Source organism: Amblyomma maculatum, chromosome 11, assembly GCF_055883805.1.
Source record: "Amblyomma maculatum isolate TAMU_Amacu chromosome 11, ASM5588380v1, whole genome shotgun sequence".
Classification (NCBI taxonomy): Eukaryota; Metazoa; Arthropoda; class Arachnida; order Ixodida; family Ixodidae; genus Amblyomma; species Amblyomma maculatum.
The window spans coordinates 24,817,150-24,840,959 of NC_139354.1; the positions used below are offsets into that span (position 1 = coordinate 24,817,150).

The window sequence follows — 23,810 nt, forward strand, 5'->3', positions numbered from 1 at the left end:
TTCTTGATCAGAATGGAACGGCTCTGGAACGCGAGTTCAATGCAACCTTCGCCGCTTTTTTATGCAACTAGTTGAAGGCGCAAAGCAATAATGAGCAGTAAGAACCAATGTTGCATTTGTGTTGTTAAAGACTAAAATTTAAGAATAAATATTTTCTTCCTAACGTATGTACGAAACGAACTAAGCCTTAAGATTCCAGTATTCCGCCTTATTTGGCACCTTTGAATTGCCCGCGAAGCGAATAAAACCAGGGTCTTCTTTCTTCTTTGCGCTCATCGCGGTGGATTGCGCGACTATCTATTTTTAATACGTCATTCTTAGCAACCAACGACCTACTGCTAAGCCAACGTTACGAGCCAGTTGCGAACCCTGGGCTAAAAAATGAGCGAGAGGGAGAAGGGTGGTATGGTGTCTCGCTACTTTCTTATAAAGTCAAAACATGAGAAGAAGGTGGGCTTCGTATTCAACATTGTCGTATTTTCTTACTATTATTTTTGTGTTAGCGATCTGAGAAACCTTTGCGCGGACTGCTAAGAGGGGCCCTGCGCCATATACTGGCTTCCCTTTTCAGGTTTTCACTCAATCAGCCTGCTTTTGAATGCTTTAGGTGAAGGTTACTTGAAACGGTGAAATTGGATGGCTTCGAGGATCAGTTCGTTTTTTATCCGCGTGTGTCCACTGGCCCAACAAGAAAATAGATGTAACAGACACTATTCAAAACCTCATTTATTTATTTATTTTTATCCCTATCATTCCATTTCCTTCCAAATTTGTCTTTTTTTCCTTGATTACTTTTTGTTTATTTATTTCTGCAATTTCGTCGTTGGTGATTTGGTGTTTTCGTTTTCCTTTTGAAGTTGCAAGATTTCTAGCTCAAAACCGTTTTCTTACCTTCTTTAATACTTTAATTTATTTTTTGTCCTTCTCCTTATTTGCTTTTCCTTCCTTTTGTTTCTTTCTTTCTTGCATCCTTGTTTTCTTTTTTTGGTCTTTATTCCTTCATTCATTATTTTCCTCTTGCCTTTACATTGCAAATACACCTAGCTCTTGTTGCTAAGGCCAAGCTTCTGGGCATAGAAGAGCTTCCTTCAGTTCACCATTTCCTTTCTTCTTTACTGCACAGGCGAGAATTCATCTACAGCTTACAATGTACCCTTTGTGCAGACGTGTCGGATATCCGGCCTGGTGCTACGAGGGAGTAGGGGGGGTTCGTTGAGTTCGCGGGAATCTCAATTCTCATCTCTCACCAACAGTGCTGCTGATGGATCGATTCTCTGTGTACCTAACGCCGTCAGCAGCCATTTCGAGACCGCCGAGTTAGACTACGCTTTGAAGAAAGGCAGCGGCGGCCTCGCAGAACACGGCGCGCAAATCCACTCTTCTCGTTGGGCTTTTTTCCTACTTCTCATTGTATATGCGCGTTTCCAAGCAGTTCTCTAAGCGAAAAGCGAGGCACGTCCCGGTTGCCCAAAATAAAATGTGGAGGCTTTGAGAAAAAAGTCTGCCGTGACTCCACGGCCTTTGAGAGCGCACATGAAGACGCGAGCAGAGAACTTTGACTACGACTTCGTGAAACAGCGGGAGGCGAGCACGTACAGAATCGAACGCGCAGCAGTGGCTGGAAAAAGATTTCCTTCCAAGTGACTTTGCAGGGATGGTGGATGTATAAGCATTTCTCTTATATATCGCTTCGTCTCTAAATAACGTGGATGGAGGAAATGTAAATGATTTCTTGCACCTTTCTTCCATCTCTCTGCTCCTATACTTTACATGTCGTTTGTTTAGCTGAAGGAAAATGATTTGACATTTTTCATTTCTGGTTTACTATTTGCTTCCTGTGTCTCCATTTTTTCACATCGAACATAAAATTATAATAACGTTTACCTTGCGCACTACATTTAGCTTTTGTGATGTAATTGGGGCACCTGGGCCAAGCATGAAATTGCTTCTTGCTGATAGGCTACTGACTACTTCATTACGCTAGAGCTATATCCTAAAACACATTTAGAGGCTGCTTGAAAGTGCTAAACTTGTTTACGCCACGAAAAGAAGGATGCAGTCTACCTAGCCTTGTAAAATTCATTCGCTGCCTGCCTTTTCATTTTTGGGGGTGTGCATGTAATGTGACCAGTTTCTTCCTGGCGCAGCAGTAAAATTTTATAGGGAGCCATGGAGCTAAAGGAGGCCAAAGTAAGCAAAAGTTTTGCAATAACCACGAGGCATCCGTTGGATACAATCATATTTTTTAATGTTCTTGGTTTTTTGAGATGACGCTACTGGTGAAATCGCTAGGACCGCGCTTTATTCTGCTTCTGCAACAATTTCGGTATAAAAAAATACTGCCGACATAAAATGTTTCTATGAGAAATTAAAATTCTAAAGGTTCAACAGTTTAGAAAGCTTCTTAGCTTTGTGCACGCACTGTCCTTAAGGTATTTGCGAAAAGGTAGTTTGTGCTCATGTAAGGAAAAATAAAAAAAAAAAACATTTCCGAACGTTCCTCTTTTATAATGCCAGTTAAAAACTAAACAAAAAAATCTAGTTATTGGGCACGCGAATGCTTCCTGCGTTTCCACATCACGTTGGCGGCTAAAAACGGCACGTGAAACTCGAACTGTTGTTAACTATAAACTCTTTCCACGTCTTCTCTTTCACACTGAACATCTTTCTAAACTGATAAACCTGAGCCGCGCATAAAGGTCTTCAATGAGAACAAAAAGAAAGATAGAGAGGATAAGGTGCACCTTTTGCTCATAACCCGACGAGTTCACACCTTAGAGCTATATTGGGAGAGCTCCCAGGGAGTAATTTGGATTTCAGTGCTCTCGAATCTCATAAAAGTCACGCGAGCGACGCGAATAACCGTTCCTTGGTAAGGTGCAGAAAAAGAGTTTTTATGCTCAAGCTGAAAGCCCAGGTTATGCGAAACTCCCCATTTATAAAAATGTCTCTTTTTTTTTTCGTTTCCGTTTTTATCCGTACTTTTCTTTCGGTTCATATAAGTAAGAAACTCTACAAGCATCAGCTCTGGTTACGAAGCAAATTGTTCGCATTATAGAGAACATGAAAAAAGTGCGTTCGCTTCGCTTAAGTAGATTTGCTGCTCCCTTCACGCACCTGAGGAAAAGATAAATGGCGCGAGCGAATTCTCTCGCTTGGCGCAGACTACAGGATCGGGTTTCGAAATTCTCAGCCGGTGTTGTCACGCTAAATGTCTTTTTCTTTTATTCCTTTTCTGCGATTCATTTTTGTCGCTATTTTTTCCAACCCTTCTAGTAGTTTTTGCACAGCTTCGTATAAGCTCGTCCTGCGATGTGAGCGCCGTCTTCCGTCTTCATTTTGCGAACTTGGCGCGTGCGCTGTTTTGCGGAGTTGCGTGTGTCTTCAAAATAACGCGGGAAGAATGAAAAGAAAACGAAAAAAACAATGGAGGTGGTGAAGGGGTGTAAGAAGACGCTTTCTTCTCGTAAACAAATTGAGTTTTTACCAGTTTCACGCGCAGAAGTGTACAGTATACGCGCCTCTGCCTCGTGAGACTTGAAAAGCGCTGGCAATCTTTCACTGTTGAGGGGTAGGTTGGAACAGATGGAAAGAATTGTTCGAAAACTACGCTAAAAAGAATAGTAAAGCTAGGTTGTTTGCCCCGTGCCGGGTTTTCTCAATATATTTATCGTGTTTCGCAAGAAAAGAAATGAACCAAGCTGTCCAACATGAACAACTAGCGATGTCTTCTGGGCGTATGCGTCGTTAAAATTCTATTCATTTATAACAGAACTCTTTCGCACTGCACGAGAATTGGACAGTATTAGTACCACCAATAGCGATGCGTTTTCAACAATGTTGAAACTGACTATTGTATTCTCCTTCAATTGAGGTCCGCTTTGTCGTACCCACTCCTTCAGAGCCAACTTGCCTTCTCAGGGTCGTCAAATCTTTGTGAGTGAGTGAGTGAGTGAGTGAGTGAGTGAGTGAGTGAGTGAGTGAGTGAGTGAGTGAGTGAGTGAGTGAGTGAGTGAGTGAGTGAGTGAGTGAGTGAGTGAGTGAGTGAGTGAGTGAGTGAGTGAGTGAGTGAGTGAGTGAGTGAGTGAGTGCGTGTTAGTGTGTGTGTGTGTGTGTGTGTGTGTGTGTGTGTGTGTGTGTGTGTGTGTGTGTGTGTGTGTGTGTGTGTGTGTGTGTGTGTGTGTGTGTGTGTGTGTGTGTGTGTGTGTGTGTGTGTGTGTGTGTGTGTGTGTGTGTGTGTGTGTGTGTGTGTGTGTGTGTGTGTGTGTGTGTGTGTGTGTGTGTGTGTGTGTGTGTGTGTGTGTGTGTGTGTGTGTGTGTGTGTGTGTGTGTGTGTGTGTGTGTGTGCGTGCGTGTGCGTGTGCGTGCGTGCGTGCGTGCGTGTTAGCGAAACCACTACAACGGTTTTGGAGAGCCGATACTTCAGACAGACATTCCACGACACAACAAAAAGATTACTTTTAGAGAGGCCTAAACACTACTTATCCCATGCCAAACCTCAAGGCCATCTGGCTGCGAACATTTTACCTTGAGCTCTCGCGCTGTGCAGCAAACACCGTCGTCTTCATTCTCCAAGGTCATTCATCTGTGCAAGCTAGGTACTGCGCATGTGTCAGTAATCATCTGCGCCTCGCCGCGCTGCGCCGCAGAAGAATATTGCCGTGACTGGGACTTGAACCAGTACCAGAACGAACAGATCAGTAGGCATGACTCCATTCTCTCAACGGTAGGGTCCTTGCTATCGCCGCAAGCGATCACGTGTAAACCTGCAACACACTCTCGGGCTGTGCAGCGACCATCGTTCTCTTCACGAAGTTTCAACTGCGCAGCTCCTTCATTTAACCTAGGTAAATCTGCCACACGCATATACTTCATTTGGACGATTGCGGGCGATGTCCGCGAGCGTAGTGTCGGGCGAATTCGCCAGGTGGCGTGGCGTAGAAGAAGCAACTCTCCCTAAATACAGACCGCATCCATGCCAGACAAGACCGTCGAACAATGGCAAGCCAGTCTGGCCCCTTGGCCGAGAAGCTTCCCAAGCGCGGAAGCGAGCGAAATTCGAAGCTGTAGCAACGACTGCGGGTATGAGATATGGCTGACGCGGGTGAAACTTGGTTCAAGGATAGCTGAACATCTACAATATTTATTTGTTTCATTTCGTTTAGTTTCCTTTTTATTAATTCCAAATATCTTACACGGCTCGAAAAAGCATATAATAAGAGGAACAAATAAAAGCATAAATGTATACAACACAAGTCTCCAATTGGAACGAGGAGTACGAGGAAAAAAAAGGAAAAAGGAAAAATATTGTGGAAGGTATAATTTAATGGCAGTTTCATATGCGCATATGTAGAAGGTGTATATGGTGTTATAACGTAAGAAATAGCATGACCATAGAGAATGGGAAATGGAGGACTAAAGGAAACAGTTTTCTGGGCATAAAAGTGAATGGTTTTCAAGCGCGCAAAACATAAGCATAAGGCAATAACAACGCAGAAAAGAGCGTTCGTTATAGATCGGAGAACAAGGATTAAAAGCGTCAGGATGTAATGTAAATGAGTGGATGGAAGGTGAATGCGACAATGCTGAAAATATATTTCTATAAAACGACGGCACGTGAAAGTGGGTGAAATTGTAAGTTTTAGCCTTCCGTTTATACGCTTGATGATGTACTGATTACCCAAGTGGCGGGCTGTGCGTGAAGCTGCTCCGAAAGGCTAAGGCGATGGTTTGATACAGAGAAGATTTTCGTGAAATAAGCACAAAAAAGCAACAGATGGATACCTGTCAAATAACTCAAGAGAAGTATCAAGTTTGGTCTTTGTTATATCTTATTTTGGCTGCAGTTGCGGGTAACGAAACAAACGGCAGTATTATTTTTATCGTGATTCTAGCATGCTGATTTAGTAGCTCCTTTATTTTTTCTTGGGGGAGGGGGAGGAGGGGGCATGTATATTACGCAAACTTCAGCTCCGGCCGCACAACTGTTCGATTATCTCGTTTACACGTTGCTAGAGGGGTTCCACAGTTTCCGGTGTAGGTTCCCTAGTTGCCTGGAAGCTTTCGCACAGATGACAAATGGGTAACGAGTGTCATTGGCATATTAGCCTAAAGATTATTCGGTTTTCCTGTGTTCATAACTGTGTAATTTTGATTTATTTACGTGTTGAACATATCCACTGGCACTAAACAATGGAAGTCTAATATAGCAATATGGGAACAGGTTTTTCGAGCAAATCAAGCAGCTGTATGTCTTTGTTTACGTAATTAAAGCTTTCGACCGGAGGCCGTAACCACAATAGGCTTTTAGAAACTACGTCACGAGGTAATGCTGTAGAACTGCAAATGTATTTCGAACGTGTCGAAGTCGGAACACTCAACGAGGCTATAGACTCTGTTTTCCCCTGGAGAATAAAACAATGATGCATCGGCGTCCCTCCAGCTCTTTCCCGCCGGAAGGGACGAAGCGATGGGAGGAAGTGGTAAAAGAGGCAACTTGGGTCAACACGGTTATTTCGTAAGGCCGTAACCCGGTTACCGGGCAACAGAAACCGCGTCCACGGTCGCTCCCTTGTGGGAACGTGGCGTAGGGTACTAGCCAGCGGCGCGTACGTGCTGTCGGGCCTGTCATCCCGCGCGTGGACTCTTCCAGTTAACGTCACTTCCGGCTCTTGGCTAGCGAGGTCATCTGCGTGCATTTTGTTTATCAACTTTTTGGCCATAAGAGCCGCCACTGTTTACTTCCGCTTCCTCTTTCACACTGGAAGCGCCAAGAGTGGACACCTGGGAGTTAGAACTTTTTTGTGTGTGCTTTACACGTCGGCAGAAATGAGCCTCGCGCGGATTTGGGTCCCTTTGCTGTATTCTTTAGGACCAGATTTAGAGTATAGGTGTTCGTGAGTTGTATCCTAACTAGCAGACAGGTGCAATTTGCCGTGACTCTTCAGAAAATGGCATCTAAGAAGGTTTTCTATTGCACTGTTGCAGTGTGCTTTAAAGAGTGGGGCGGATTCTTTATTCGCTGTGTTTAGGTCTCAGAAAAAGAACTAAATGTGCGACGGTAAGATTATTTGTCCTTGTGTACAAAATTTCAAGAAGTAAACAAGCATCGGCAATAGTTTTATACACATTCTGAGAACATTACGCATTTTTTCTTATCTACTTTCTTCTCATAGCATTAAAAATGCACTCCTTTCTTTTTTAATCCCTTCAGAGTAATGGATACTATCACATGGCATTTAAGATGCCCTGTGGTACAGAGTGAATTCATGTTCATCTCTATTAATATTACATGAACGCAAATAAAAGGCTATCAAAGAAATAACAACGAAATTGTAGATCGTAGAAATAACAAATTCTGACATCTTATGCGTTCGTATCTTCTTCTCATGTAATAAATATAATCTACTTTTTGTGAATTCTAGCTTCTGAAGCGGACTCTATCGATCTTTTGTAGTGCAATGTTGCCTTCCTGATTCGAGGGTGTTGCTTCAATTCCCGTTTCTCCTTTTCACCGTGCGCAGGTGCTGGGGTCCAAGAACGAGTACCACTTCGTTCACCGCGCCGTACCTCGGGCGCGTACCAAGCGTAGCATTCCGCATATGCGAAAACTGAGGGCCGACCCACAGGTGAGTTCCCATTTTTAGCATTCCTTCCTCAGTGCTCCTGACCAGGATAGTAAAAACCAGAGCTTTTCGATCACCCAATTGAAATGCATGTTTAGGTGCTTATGGATTGTGACGCATCTAAAAGCGGCCATAAGAGCTATCTGCCATCGCCGTCATTGCAATTTGCAACTTTCTTTTGTCTTCTCTCTCTAACTGTCTGTGAGGCTGTTACTTGTAATAATATTTGCTACTGCATCTCTCCAACTGGTTTTATTTATCAAGAACCTGAACGTTTGCAACTTGGCCACAGTTTACTTTTATGACCGCGGGCGCCGCCACAATTCGTAAACACCTGAATTTTGACTGATGTGAACAGCCGTTTTTGTATACATGGGCCCAGTGGGAAGTTTTGCAACTTGTAATATTAAAGCATTCTGGTAAGAACAACGCCAAGATTTGGCTCTAGTTATACCATGCAAGAACCCTCCTCTGTGCTTACACAACGTACGTGATTCAAGGCCGTACAAAAACCATGAACTGAGATTTTTTCTAGTCCCAGTTCGACATACATAAGCGTGACAAAAGGAGCACAGCCCAGTGTTATGGGTGCCATAGATTATCGTTATTACAGTTGGTGAGGGTATTGCCACAAATAAAAAACAACTGGCATGAGCGTAGTAAATAAGGCGCGACATGTCTTCGGTTACAGGTGCCTCAAAAATAAAACGAACCGCTCGAGGAGAAAGAAAACCTGCACAATGGCGCGCTCTAGTGGGAGACGCTCGTGATTGAAATGTTTGTGAACGCGGCATATTCAACTAACCAGTGCCATAATATTTAATGCACTTTATTACAGACACGATCGAAGCTGCAAAATTCCTTCCCCACTACTGTGCTGCGTTTTATATTTGTTAACAGTAGTTGCGCCAATATCGCAGCACCTCACGCCGTGAGTTGTGAACATTGTTTACGACGTGTTTCGGACGTGCTTTGGAGAAAAACCTGACAATTATGCGTTTATCGGGACACCCGTTCTTGAGAAAGAATAATTTGCGTTCGAATCTCGTCCGACCGAATTAAATATCATATGAGCTACCTGTTGTATTGTTTTCAATTTTTTCATTAGGAAAATAATTTCCAAGTTTAATTTAAACTGTGTTCAATTCGTTAACGGCACTCTGTTTTTGTTCCACTTCAATTTATCATCAATTTATTAGTAATGGTTCGGGGCAATAATTGGGCGCGGTTCTCTCAATTTTGCTGACGCTGAAAAACAAAGAGTGCAGTGCAATGCCGGTGCTTTCTGGGTCCGTTTCGCGCAGAAGGATGTAGATGAAGACACTAACATGTCATGTGCAGCCAGAGAGGAGACAGTTTAACACGATGGATGATCAGCTACAGCGATACCTCCCGTTTAGTGTTCTGTTAGTATGTACAGTACTCACGGATTGAAATAGGACACTCGGAGCGCGTGGCCGTCGCTGCATTCAGCGCCGCCCGTGGATGCTCATGGAACCAAGGTGCTGCATTGTGGTATAGAGCGAGGGGGAGAACATCTAAAAAGCAGAACTGCTCCTTCCGGTCGCCAATAAGCCGGCCTGTTTACCACACTGCCTTGCATGCAGCGACGGCCACGCGCTCTGAGTGTCCTATTTCAATCCGTGAGTACTGTACTTTTAGGTGCTTTTCATGGTGTTTCCCAAAACTACTGTAGATTTTCAGTATAGCAAATACCATGTTTAAAAAAATACAATAATAGTTGTGATGTTCCCCAATCTTTCCATACGACAAATTCCTAGATTCTAATCCGCTCCGACAATTTCTTTTCTTTTGGGAAAGCGAAAGGTCAAGTCTTTCCAGATTTATCGCGGTTTTCCGATTTACAACCTGAAGCAGTTCTCTCGCGCTGTGACACTGACACGACACTGTGACACAAATTTCTGCGCCTTAGATTGTTAGTAAAATTTCTGGGTTGTTTTTCTGCATTGATGTTCATTTTTTGTATTAAACATGTCGCTTTGATTTTTATGCGTTAGTGGGAAAAAAACTTCATATTCTGGCCCTCAGTTTATATATTTAAGGGTCCGAGGTTGGTTTTTATGAGCCCCTTTTTAGATCCACAGGCAGACAAATATAGGCAACCAGCTACCCATGAAACCTAGCCGTTCTACTTTAACCGGTTTTGTAAACACGAAGTGCGCGATGGTCAGTTATCAACAAAAAAAGTGAAATTCGTTTTGCGGCAGTTAACTTCGTTATCTTTGTGTGTCATCTTCATGCTATTTTTATAGGCACTGATATTTCAGACGTCGCGTCATGTTTTGCATGCTAAACAAAATTAAACCTGCAAAGTCGATCTATCACGTTCATGTCAGGTCGCGGTAGGCAAAGTTAGGTCTGGGAAGGCGCACTCACTAACGACCAGATATGTTGTTGTTTTTTGCACTAAGATGTGTCAGGAAAACCCCACCGTAGCTGAACGTAATAAGGAGTTTAGTATCGTATAGCATGTCCTTCCCACTAATGCACTGGTCAGAGCGGCACGTTTTCCGGCCTGAAAACTTCCCACTTAAAGCGCTGATGGACACTCATTGCTTTAAACAGTGTTAGCATGAGACGCGTATAATTATGCTTCTCTCTTTGTGCGATTGGTATACATACTTACCTTGGCACTTAAACAATTTCCGCTTACCTCGGAGACGACGATAAAATTAAAACAGTGGTATTTTTATGAGGGGCTCAAAAAGTTTGCTACTTTCCTTAACGATGACGTTAAACGGGCAAAATGTTCTGTTCAAAAGGCATACGATTTGTTAGGTACACCCTTTATTGAGGCAACCTCGAAGAGCTGCTATGTCTTCCGGCCATAAGCTATTTGCATCATCGATAATTTGCAACTCAGTCTGGCGCTGAGCTGAAACTTCAGCTCTAACCTTTATAAATCTGAGTTCGAGAACTTTGGAAAGTAAGGAAATACCGCGAAGGATTAAGTTATAAAAAAAAAATTAAAAATAGAGAGAGATTTTGTACACTGATAGGCAAGTTTTTTTGCTGTGCACTTTTTTCTGCTATACTAAACTGCACTAAGCAACACGAACTATAGCACTGTATAGAGCCGCGTACATTATTCTACTATATTTTACTCAACTTAACATTATACTACACTGCATTACATTTTATTTTCCTATATGCACTGTACTATGATATAATATTGTTATGGGGAAGTATTTGTTAAGACTTGAGACTTCAAGGGCCGTTCAGCATCCACACCGTCTGCATCGTTGTCTTCTGGAACACCCTTCCATCTTTCACGCGCTCCTCGGTCGTCGTCGTCTTCTGCGAGCACATCACTTCGTCGGTCACGCGCTCTCCGGTAACACTGTCCCCCTCGGCAAAAGACAACGTCCCAGTACGTGTTAAGTGTGTGGTGTGGAGTGGGAATAATATGGCTTGAGGCGGGCCACATGCACTATTTCGGAAGTGGGCATAGCGGATGGTGACTTTGAGCGGAGTGATGTAACCTCATATGTTACTTCGGTCACTGAGCGTAATACACGATAAGGACCTGCGTAGTGTGGCAGACGTTTTTCACACAACCCCACATGGTGAGACGGGAGCCAGAGCCTTACCAGAGATGCGGAAGGGTAATGAACATCACAGTGGTGAGCGCCGTCGCGGCGTTCTTGAGCATCTTGGGAGGCAGAGAGCTTGTGACGTCAATCTGCCGGGCGGCATCGGCTCGGGCGATGGTATCGCAGGCATAAGTAGTGACGGGGCCAGTTGAGTTGCGGGAAGGAAAGTGTCGAAGGGCAGTAAAGGGGTCCCTTTCAAAAAGAAGATAGAATGGAGAGTTCCCAGCTGTATCACGGCGCGAAGAGTTGTATGCGAAGGTGACAAACGGCAAGCTATTGTTCCAGTCGCGGTGACCGTCGAATACATACAAGGCGAGCAAGTCAGTGAGTGCGTGGTTAAGACGTTCCGTAAGGTCATTCGTATGAAGGCGATAGACCATGGTGAATATTTGACGAATGCAGCACGAACGAAGTATTTCGTCGACAACTCGGGAAAGGAAGCAGCGGCCACGGTCGGTAAGTAGTTGACGAGGAGCGCCATGGTGGAGTGATGATATGCCACAGTACAGTTATGCGGTGCCATAAACCTCAAAATCTGCACATTGCTCCTAGGCAATATCTGAGGCGCTCCCCATTTTTATTTGTTGTACTTATGGTAGGAACAAAATTGAACAACGGCGACGCGAAGCCACTGCTGTCGTGTTTTAGATCGTGTCAAAACGTAGTAGAGAGTAAAAGACCCGACTAAGAAAAGTCTCACAGAACGCGGTCCATCAACATCACACGCCCCCTGGCGTAACCATTACATTAGACGGCCGGGTATCAGACGACTCCGTCGTTCACTAGAGCTCCTCACTTAATCCCATTAGCATAATGCGCGTCAATTTACTCGGGCCCGGGAAACAGTCGTTATCTTTCTCCTCCTTCTGTGTGGCCAAGTACGCCTTCCTTAACCCTTCTCGAAAAACACTGACGTCTTAAGTCGATATCTGCTCACGCAAGCGGATCTGACTATGCAGGTCTCCCCGTCATATATCTCAGCAATCCAGTACAGCACTGGATAAGCTGCGCTCAGCGTCACAGAATATTCGACGAATACCAGCTTAGTTTATTTCGTTTTGTGTATAAGTTGTTTGTTGCATCTTCTCTAGACAACCACAATAGTCAACTTGAAATCTAATAAGGTGACAGTTTGGGCTTATTGGGAACACATGTCAAACAAAAATAGCGCAGAGGAAGGACAGGGACGAGAAACGATACCCGTAGCGCTCGTGTGTGCCTTTCTCGTCCCTGTCCTGCCCGTGCGCTATTTTTGTTTGACGTGTGAACTTGAAGAGCGGCCAAGCATACTGCCAGTCGGAAGTCGACGTTTTATGGTAAAACATTCTCGTAAATTTTTTATCCCGTTGACTGATGCTGTATTAGCTTACGCGCTGTTGCACAGTTCTGAATATGGCACAGTCTATAGCTCTGCAGGGAGCACGCGAGCGCTGTTTCGTCTGATTAGTACGGTCTTGTAATTCGACTGCATTTGAGCTAATTGAGGAACAGAGTAATCTGGCCAAACTCAAGTTGATATCAGACAGGAGGGGGCTAGACCTTAATTGTTACGACTTAGATAAGGTCTGGAAAATAATTTGAATTCCAGGCACTTTTTTCATTTCTCTGCAATTTCCTCTCACTCGTTCGCGTCTTATATCATTGCTCATGCATAAATCCAGTCAGCTATGACGTTCATTAATTAACCGCCGATGAAGAATAATAGAGCCTTTTAGTAAACTGGCACACAATTCAACAGGAGCATAATTATTCCTTGAATATTTTACTTTTATTCGTATAATGACGTTGCAAGGTCTACTTTCCTGTGTATGATATTTTTGGAGTGCTGACAACTACACGCCAAATATTTCTGAGAAACATTGATGCGCTCTTTCTAAAGCCATTATTACTCATTCTCATTATTTCTGAATCATCCTTGGTATGCTTATTACTCACCTACGGCGCCAAACTTGGAGGCCAGAAAATAAGGACCAAGTTAAATTGACCACTACGCAGAGAGCTATGGAACGGAAAATGGCAGGTGTAAAGTTAGTAACATTAGCTGACATGAAGAACAAGTGTAATTAATCAAAAAAAAAACTCGAGTTAATAACACTCTAGTCAGCATCAATAAGACGTCAACAAGGAGAGATGGACATGGGCACGACATGTAATGCGAAGGGGGCAAAACTGATGACCACTAAGAGCAACTGACTGGACTCTAAAAGAACGCAAGCGCAGCAGGAGATGGCAGAATGTTAGGTGGGAGGATTAGGTTAAAATGTTTGTATGGAGTCCTATGGATGCAGCTAGCACAAGGCTGTGTTGAATGGCTGGCTCACCTCTTGGGACTTCCCTCTTCAAAATGTTCTCGACACCTTCGTTTCGTCTAGACCCGGATGTGGCGCCCTCGAGGCTCGAAGACAGCCATGGAGAAATTAAACCATAGCAAACCGTGCCTGATCATGCTCAAACGACCTTCCACTCTGTAAACTAGGTGCAGGTCTATGTGAGGGAAACGTGGCTTAGCTATACAGAATAACCAAGCATAAAAAATCTTACGTCAGGATTAGCTGCTGAGCTAAGCCGCAGTCATTTCTTGCTTTCCTTCCTTCCTTCTTCCTTTCTCTCTATCGTGGTAGGGGGAGGGGGGGGGGGGGGGGGATTTTGTTGCCTGATGTTTATGGCTGAACAACGTCTATATTTCATTCGGCGAAAAGTGAGCAAACCTAAATGATGGCTGTAACATTTTCTTGGCGCAAGTATTCGTTCCTGGAGGAGTGTGCATTATAAAATGTCGTAAAACGACCTGTGCGCTAATGCGACGTCATCACAACCTAATGTTTTAGCTCATCTCAAACATTGTGCTACTAATAATTTGAAACCTCTACTCGGTCTCTAGTTTATTCGCAACCAACTAAAATCTTCAGGAAACGATGGTTTCATGTATACGTTCATGGAAGACCGCTGTAGTTTCAAAGGAACTACAGAGGCCTACAAAATATCAAGACTCCTTCAATTCAGTTCTGTTCAGTTCAGTTCAGTCGTTCAGTCGTGTCCTACTCTTCGTGACCCTATGGACCATATCACGCCACCATATCAAGACTCCTTATCATTCCAAAATTGTGCCACGTTTCACTAGCTACATGCATAATTGCGGCTGGCGCGAAAACTCCGTTTTCTTATCAGCACTTCGAGCATGAGAGCGGAACATAGACAGACGCAATTTAAAATTATGTGCCTATCGAAGTTCCCTGACTTCGCCAGCATTACAGTTTGATTACTTCGAACCGGTACTACATTTTGCTGCGGCGGCCTAAACACACCCTCGAAATAGCCTCCATGGTTATCAGCTCTTACTACGCGCTAAATATTTTTATCTTTTGTGCTCACGAGAGTACGAGATAAGTTTGCAAATAAACTTTTCATATTTAAAGCTCTACACTCTCAGCAATGTTTCGATTTTTTTATCAGCTTTAAAACCTTTTTTTTTTTTACCTTGCTTCTAGTTCTTTTATAAGACTCCTGAGGCTGTGCTTAGCGTTGTTTGAAGATATGTTCCCTAACCTTCGTAGAAAAAAAATAATAAAAGTCCTTCCTGATCACACCTAAACATATTTTTTTTTCATTACTGCTTGCAGAGATAAGGCTTCTTGTTAATTAGGTTGGTGTTTAATCTTTTCGCGCCAGTGAACTTTGCACTTCTGCTTTTCGTGAGCGCAGTCAAGTTTCAAGTCCATGTGACGCCCAAGAAGAAATAAAATAAACCAAATCTGGATTACAAGGCGCCGACGCAAAAGCCTTTGTTTAACTTTGTTCATTAACTCTTGGAATTCTTCGAGGACCCTTTACGCGAAAATGCTCGGGAACATGCAGTTTGATGTGAAAGCGAAAATTAGTTTCGTAAACCTGCGATGAACAAAGGAATGAAAAAAAAACCAAAACCATGGAGAAATTTTTCAAACCTGCGTGAAAGGAAAGTTTGAAAGTTTGGCGTATAAACTTAGCGAGAAAAAGGGCAAAAGTTTCACATTTACCGTACCTCTCTCCTCTGCAAGGAGGCAGCTGCCTTTTATGTACATGTCGCTGTTGTTCTGGCATAGACATTAGTCTGCGTGACGCCTCCTGCTGATTTTTTCTTCTTTTCTCGAGAGCAAAGCTCTAATTTTTTTAGACTTATTTTTTGTTAAAAACAAAAAATAACCGGCTAACTTCAGTCAGTGACAATTTTTAAGCGGAGAAAGAGTGACTCGGGAACATAACACATTTAATGTTTGTTCGCGAACAGATTGATTGTATTGCATTTATGTAATGAGCTTAGTTTACAATGTGTACGTAGTTTATCTTGTCAGTATTGCGTAGAAACTTCAAATACCATTCTTAGCATGAATTCTGCAAATTATTTTCTAAAAATTTCTTGTTCTTCTCCAAAATTTTTTTTTTCTTTTGTGCGAAAGTAACTCCGGCACCGATATCTCCTTTCACCGTAAAGATTTACTTCTCTTACAATATTCATTTTGCCTTTCTGAGCCTTTTCCTCTTGTATTCAAGACGCGGTTTCATGTGCAACTAATGAATGGCCTCTTCTTCTACTGCATTTCTCAGACTTTACGTGCATTCTTCGATCGCTCCCACTGCCTCATAGGCTTGTGAAATTGACAGCACGTGTCTAGGTTTGTTGGCCGAAAAAGAAAAAGCTGAAAATGCATTCACTCATTTCATAGAAAATGTCATGTGTCCAGGAAGCTCTAATATAAACGCATACAGAACCAGTCCGGATCAAAACTTTTTTGTCGGCCGTTCCAGTTGCATACAGCCATGCGCGTACATGTTCGGGGATGGACCCACCACGGAAAAATTAAAAAAAAAAGTACATGAGTACATAATCATAATTTCCAAGCCATCTTATTTAAACTGAAAATCAAACGAAATTCCTCTCTTCCCTCGGTGGCACGGATTACAGCTTTCGTCTGCGAGTCATCATGCGGCTGCTTCTTTCGAGTTTAATGTTTTCCGACCATTCCACTTCCGGTTAGGGTTTGTCTGTGTTTATTTTCTCCTTCTCTCTCTATCTTTCGTGGCATAGCCTTCCTTTTGCTCATTTCCTCTCGTTCCATTCCGTGCAATTAACGTGAGAGCTGGTTTAAAATTGCACCATTCGAGATAGAGCAGACATGAGAGGCACGCTTTAAAATCCGCCCCTGTGCCTCACTTGACCTACTTCAATGAATGTTTGCGTGATTTTTTTTTTTATTCTTTTCATTTCCATCTTCCATTTAGAATTACTTTTTTTTTTTTTTGCGTGGTACGAAAGTTTTCGGCCCTCTTTTCTACATTTAAAAACTATTGCCGCGGCATATAAAAACATTTAGGCACATTTCGAAGGAAATTATATAAACGCATCGAAAATAATACACAATTGTCACACGGCAAACAACAGTGCGATGAGAGCATGCATTCTAAAACTGAATTCTAATCTTCTCGGGTTTCTTAAAACACCTTTAATATACGTTCTTCTTAGCACCATTAAAGCAGGCGCGCCAAACATACAGCGTATGAATACACAGGGCCGTTCCAAGCAGTACTCTGAAATTCCAATACAAATGATATCAATATATATAATGTTGTTGTCCCCAGAACGATCATTTACACCACAAAAAAATAATGATCTTATACTGATATCATTGACAGTATCATCTTTGTTTATTGGAGGAGTTGTAGCCGCAAACCGTGCCTCTTATTGAGGTAACAACGCGGAACACAGGACGGGAGCACAAGGTTAGAGGATGACACAACGAGCGCTGACTTTCAACTTCTGCTTCACTTCTTCAACTTCAACTTCTGCTTCACTCTCAACTTCTGCTTGCTTTCTTGTCACCAAGAGAGAAAAAGAATGCACAAGGTTTGCTACGGTTGGCGTTTCGCAACAAGATTCCACATCGATGAGGGGGCTGTATTATAACGTACCACGAACGTGCTTAATCATCGCGAAGCGTTTGTTTTGCCAGCCCGAAAGAAAACGCATTTCTAAAAACGTTGTCTCTGCTTCATTTTTACCCGTTCCTTGTTATCGTCCTTTCCGTCGAGTTTGTAATGTCGAAACACGATAAGAGCTCGGCTTTTACGCATCGAAAACACTTCGTGTTCGTAATCGCACCACGTTCCGCTTAGTTTTCATAGGAGCTATACATAGAAGCGCACTCGGCCAAGAGCGGAGATAATCGCATCCTTCATGGTGCGGAGCACAGGTCGTTACTCATAACGCAGCAGAGAAGATATTCGCATCTCGAAAGGGGTTTACGCACCGTTCTTAACAGGGAGCCCAACAGCTTATGTGAGGGATTATGCAAATAGGCTGCCACGTGACAACAGAATTCGTTATGAAAGTCGCCGGCAGCTATCGAGCTCTTTTTTTTATATATATATAAATGCTTGCGAAATTCATCGTTCCGTAAACCCTACTCTTGTCGTCTTCGAGGGCGTCTTTGTGTTCACAGGTGAGTGGTTTGCTGGGCGAACTAGTGAGCGTTGTAGCTTGTTACGCTCGCCGTAAGCCGGTGGAACACTACGAATTAGTTTAAGCACAGCTCAATACACTGTTAAATTAAGAGAATAGAGCCAGCGTTATGTGACAGAAGGTGAGTAGAGTTGGTTAGGCAACAAACCTGAGTTAATTACAACCCATCATTAATTAAAAGGAAACAATGAACTTACACTGGAAACGAAATACAAATAACAGATAAACGATAGTCTGGTGGGCGAACTAGTGAGCGTTGTAGCTCGTTACGCTCGCCGTAAGCCGGTGGAACAGTACGAAATTAGTTTAGGCACAGCTTAATAAACTGTGGAATATAAGACAATAGAGCCAACGTTATGTGACAGAAGGCGAGTCGAGTCGGTTAGACAACAAACATGAGGTAATTACACCCCATCATTAATTAAAAGGAAACAATGAACTTACACTGGAAATGAAATACAAATAACAGAAAAACTATAGTATGTTGCCCTATCAGAGTGGTTTCAAGGGAAACAAAATCTAAGCAAGGAAAGTAGGCTGTTTCGCGGGGATATATTGTGGAAGTAAAAGATAGGAGGTACCGTGTTTACCCCAGTCTAACGCGCCCCCTTGACTGCTTACACGTCGTCGGTAGAACAACATTCTCATTGAAAAAAAAAAAAGGGGGGCTACATTTCTGGCCCAACACTTCTACGGCAAACGGGTGCAAAATATTTCTGATACATAGTTGTAAGCCTATTTTCGTCAGAATTTCAGACATGCATTGCAGACGTTGAGAAGGCATATTAATTGTGTACCGTTTATAGCAAGAGGGTTTGCAATCTTGGCAGGTTCATTCTCCCTCACAAATGAATCATATTCCCTGGGAAGCCTTTTAATTAATTCAATGCCGAACTACTAATAACCATGACGATGATGACGATGATGATGATGCACATCAATACAATGTCATGGCGCCGACTAATAGAAGGGAGACATTCCGCAGTTATTCGCTTGTAAAAAATGCTTTGATTTGATTCATGGGGTTTAACGTCCCAAAGCGACTCCTGCTATGAGAGACACCGTAGAGGAGGACTCCGGGAAATTCTACTACATCAGGTCCTTTAACCGACGCTGACATCGCACAGTCATAGTCTTTAGGTCGTGTCACGGTGTAATAGTTTTTAGGTCGCAAAGATATAGTGCGGAATTTTGAAAGCGCTAATAGTGAAGTGCTCCAGAATAATAATTTTGAAAACTTCACCAGACTGAAGACTGGTCGAGTTCGTTAAGGTTTAGTATTCTTAAACACCGCCTGCATTTTTTAACATCAAGTTTAGCATTTTAAAACAATGTTTCTGCGTTTCTTCCTACATATCGGTCTCTTTCTGATGCTCAAGTATTGAACCTTAACCAACAACTCGCCTAGTTTTCGGTTCTGTTAAATTTCATTTCTAGTTCCTTGGGCTATTTTTCATCTGCAACTCTTTTTTATAGAAGTCCCACGATCCGCTCTTCATTCGAGTCTTCCGGGCCACGTCTGGTCTTTGTGCTGTGTCCGAAGAAGTTAAATACAAACACTTGAGGATAGTCGACGCACATCAAAATCTCTTCGCACCCCCATTTTGTTTTTGTTTCTTGCCTTCATTACAATGCATCCGCCACCAAATCTGCAAAGTTGTGCTCAGCACAGTGTCGCAGAAACTAAACTGCAATGATGCTTCAAAGGCTCACCTAAATCTCCTTTCAAGCGGAATTGGACTCAAACATGAACATACATTCGCTCATTACCCATCGGTCAGCAGAGAACGTCTCCACAAACTTATATACCCTCTAATTGCCGAGCCGAGCTCAGTCGTAAACAAGTTTTATTGAGAGATGCCAACCAAAAAATAAGTAATGAATCAACCAGAAGCGTCTTTTTTTTAATCATTTTCAAACATGCTTAAAGAAGGCGCACGTGGCTGGCGGCAGTTCATAATTACCGCTCTGAATCCGAGCTCATTTGCATACACGCGTTCCGGTGGCATTCGGTTCATTTGCGTCAGCCATCCGTGCATCCTTTTGATGTCTGTCATGCATGCCCAAATGCATCGCAAGCACGCGACAGAAGTTTTCTGAGTGCGAGAGTACCCCCCAATTAGTACTTCCTCTGAAGGCTTTTTAAACTAGCAGAACTTTATTGCAAGCTGTCTACATCTGCTTACTCTGACAAGCCGTTGTTGTTGTTGTTGTTGTTGTTGTTGTTGTTGTTGTTGTTGTTGTTGTTGTTGTTGTTGTTGTTGTTGTTGTTGTTGTTGTTGTTGTTGTTGTTGTTGTTGTTGTTGTTGTTGTTGTTGTTGTTGTTGTTGTTGTTGTTGTTGTTGTTGTTGTTGTTGTTGTTGTTGTTGTTGTTGTTGTTGTTGTTGTGGCTTTGCATTTGGTGGTGCCACTACACGCAGCTGAAGGCCCACCCACGTGTGTCCATGCATTTTTTGAGCGCACAGACGCATCGTTATACGAAAACAAAGCCCACGCATCGCACCCACTTTCGAAGTGATCGTTTCATACGCCCGTGAGGATTCAAGATTGTTTGAGGGGACGAAGGTGTTATAAGTACCAAAAAGGATGAAAGCGATGAATAAATTAAGGATACAATTATGGTACCACGTATTTTTCGTCTTCTAATAAAAGACTGCTAACATAAAGGGAAGGGGAGAGATTTTCAAGTTCTCCCTTTTCGCGATTTTTGTATACGTGCGTATCTCGTTTCTGAAAATTTTGAAGCAAGCTTAGAAACGTTCCTCCCAGCACTGCGTCACCTTTGACACTACCACAATATAATTAGATCCCTCGCAATTCGAATTTGTTTTTGAAGAAACTGATACTCAAAAAGAGTAGGGGGTTGCGTATGCACAAGCATCTTTACTTTGTTCTTATTATTTTCTTGTACGCTATGAGGACTTTTGTAACAGTCGCCTGGACACCAATGACAATTGTAATATTGCCAAAGGTTGCCGAGCATTTTTTCATTTAGCCCAAGTGGGATGCAATTTAGTAAGTTTATTATAAGAGGAAGTTGAGAGACTCGGGTTTTCAGACATAATTAGGAACCATATCTTACTCGTCATACCTTTATGGAAAAAATTTCTCTATCAATTGTCCCTCTCAACGTTTCCACTAATGAACTCCGTGTTGCGCACGTTTTCGTTCCTCCGAGCACGTTGTTTGTGTAACATTCTCCCCGTAGCTTTAAGGCGACTGAGTGACATTACCTGGCGTCTGTATTGAACCCCGCCATTCCTTTATCACACGTTTCGCTTTATTATGCGGCAGGATTTTTGAGCGTAACGCCATTCCTTTCCTTTATTAGCTCATTTTCATCAAGGTACTCGAGGTTGTTGACATATCGGAACTTTTTAATTAGTGTTTGCGTACGAAGGTGGAAGACTTGTGCGCCGGAGATTTTAATTAGTGTCATCCGCCGTCTCTATCAGGTAGGAAGTCAAAAGGTCATGAGGGTGTTTCGTAGTTTTACACGCTTCACATTATTTGTTCTGCGTTAATAATTAACTGCACGGGCTCCTTTTAACGTCGCCTACTTCACGGCCTGAATACATCAGCTTGCTTCATTCGCTTCAGGCTTTGCTCGCTTCAAGTTTTTCCACTGACATCAATAGATAACAGGTATGATAGCGATGCGCACCATTAAGCCTGATGGAAATTAAGTTGCACTTATATAAGAGCAACTTAATTTATTTCAGTATATCTAATCATCGATGTCAATAGGTGTATTATGTTCGCAGCGGGAAAAATATCTCTTTAAACGTTCTCCGGCTATTTCTTTGTCAGGGAAGCTTAAACCTCGTTAGCAAATAAAGATGAAATCTTATCGCTTACCTTCATTTCCCGCTGTTGTATTTCCCATAAAATTTCAACTGGTACTCTAACAAATTATCTATCGTACTTTCTTCAACACATTACACGTTCAATGTCGCTCAAAGTTTATCCGTTTATTTTTAGCTGCATATTTTAGTGACATCTTTACCTAATCTACAGTGCTCTATTTCTTTATCTCGGCCTTGAGTATCTCACTTGCATTTTAATAGTACTCTTGGGGGTGGAAGTGCTGCTCCGTTCTCTCCACCTTGCTCCAAAGTGTTTTCCCTGCTCTATCCTGTTTCAAAATGGAATATTGCTACAAAACTGCTCCTAACTGTCTGCCTCGAAGTTCTGCAATAAAATTTAGTAGAACACGGGAACAATGTCACAACCCCGGGGGCATAGATATAATGCATCTTGCACTGGCCTTAAGAGAAATCAAATTTTTGTAAAGGAGGGAAGCATCGAACATAATAAACGATTGTTCACAAGTAAATTTAGTATGAGCTACAGTTGATTGGAGAGAATTGCGAAAAAACACTGCACTGTGCATGTGACATAGCACGTCCTCCCAGCCTTTTGAATCGCTGGCGGAGAGAGAAGTGAGAGCAGCAAGCGAAGCAGATAAGCGCAAACTACTGTGAGTCGTTGGGAAACTTATTCAACTGCAAAAACTGCATGAGTTATTCTAACGGTTCTGCTGTAAAAACGAGACTTCACCATCGACCCTCTTTATCAATGACAAGCTTGTCGGGCCTACGGCAGACAAAATCATGCTTGTAGCATTATTCACTGGTACAGCAAAAGATTGAATCACTAGGAAGTTTCTAAATAGGGTTGGAAAGCCATACGGGGTTTTTTTGAAGATCAACAAATTTCACCAGCTATCCTGCCAAAAGACTGCTAGCCTATGCCAAGATGTTAAAAATGAGCCCCAGCATTGCTCAAGCAAAGAATGATGCACTATTGACAGCAGGCAGTGAAGTAAATGAAGTAAAACAGATGATGGGTGAAAAGGCTAGCTTTCAGTGCCATCTGTCTTTCCTGAAGGCACTACTGACCAGTACTCAGGCATTTTTCAGCACAGACATAGGATTGAAAAGGATATGTACAGGACAGAAAGCGCAAATGTCGTGCTCATTAATCTGTACTCTAAATTAGTGTCACTGCTTCAGCCCATCGAAGTGGTAGACTCGACATTTGAATCTGCCAAGTCAAAATAAGCAAACGCTTTAGATCGGAGTAGGTGTTCAGTGGTGAAGCGCCCCAGCAAGTGTTCCGTTTGCTGCTAGTATATTGCATGTTGTTGCTAAGGTGAGCATGTGTTATATATATTTACATGCTTTGGCGGCTTGTCTTGTCAGAGATGAGTGTGAAGTTAGAAAGGCATTGGACTCACATATAAAGGAATCATATTATATATTTGTATTTAGAAAGAAAAAACTGCAATTATCAAAAGCGTTTTACCTTGAAAACTTTCTCCAAATCATAATATTAATGCTCCATAATTCTCGCTTCATTATTCCAAAGCCGCTCCAAAATGGCTTTATTACTGCTCCTAAAGCTGTTCCAAAATTCTCAAGCCTGCTTCCACCTCTTTACTCTGTGCGGAGCTCAATCTATTTCCGGGATTTTTTATTTTGCCTCCTCGTTTCGCTTAAATAGTTCAGTACTGACAGAACCTAAGTGTTAAGTGTTGCCCTCTTTCTCTATGTAGATTTTCGTTTTACATTTCCTTTTTTTTTTTTACGTACAACGTACATGCGGTCACACAAGATTTGTGACAGCGTCTCTGGGATTTGTGCTGAGAGCTTGACCGTGTGGTAAAAGACATATTTCTCCATAGTACTTGCACGAGGCCGGAGTTTTGAAGGCAACAAACTTCGCTTTTTGATATTTCCGAAAGCACCCTGGTGGCCCCAGCCTCACGCATATCAACGGTGCATGCACGTGCAAAACCTCACTCACTCACCCACTCATTCATTCATTCATTCATTCATTCATTCATTCATTCATTCATTCATTCATTCATTCATTCATTCATTCTTTCTTTCCTTCATTCACTTACTTACTCACTTACTAACTCACTCACCCACTCACTCACTCATTCATTCATTCATTCTTTCCTTCATTCACTCACCTACTCACTCACTCACTCACTCATTCCTTCATTCATTCATTCATTCTTTAATTCATTCACTCACTCACTCACTCACTCACTCACCCACTGACCCA

The 23,810-nt window shown here is 42.6% G+C and overlaps 1 protein-coding gene across 1 annotated transcript in view; it reads left to right on the forward strand.

Moving 5' to 3' along the window:
* Nucleotides 1-23,810, forward strand: part of amon (prohormone processing protease amontillado) — a 147,326-nt gene that overhangs the window by 70,294 nt on the left and 53,222 nt on the right. The window contains exon 2 of the mRNA XM_084583373.1: nt 7,524-7,628. Within this exon, the coding sequence (XP_084439499.1) occupies nt 7,524-7,628 (105 nt within the window). The remainder of the gene's footprint in view (nt 1-7,523; nt 7,629-23,810) is intronic.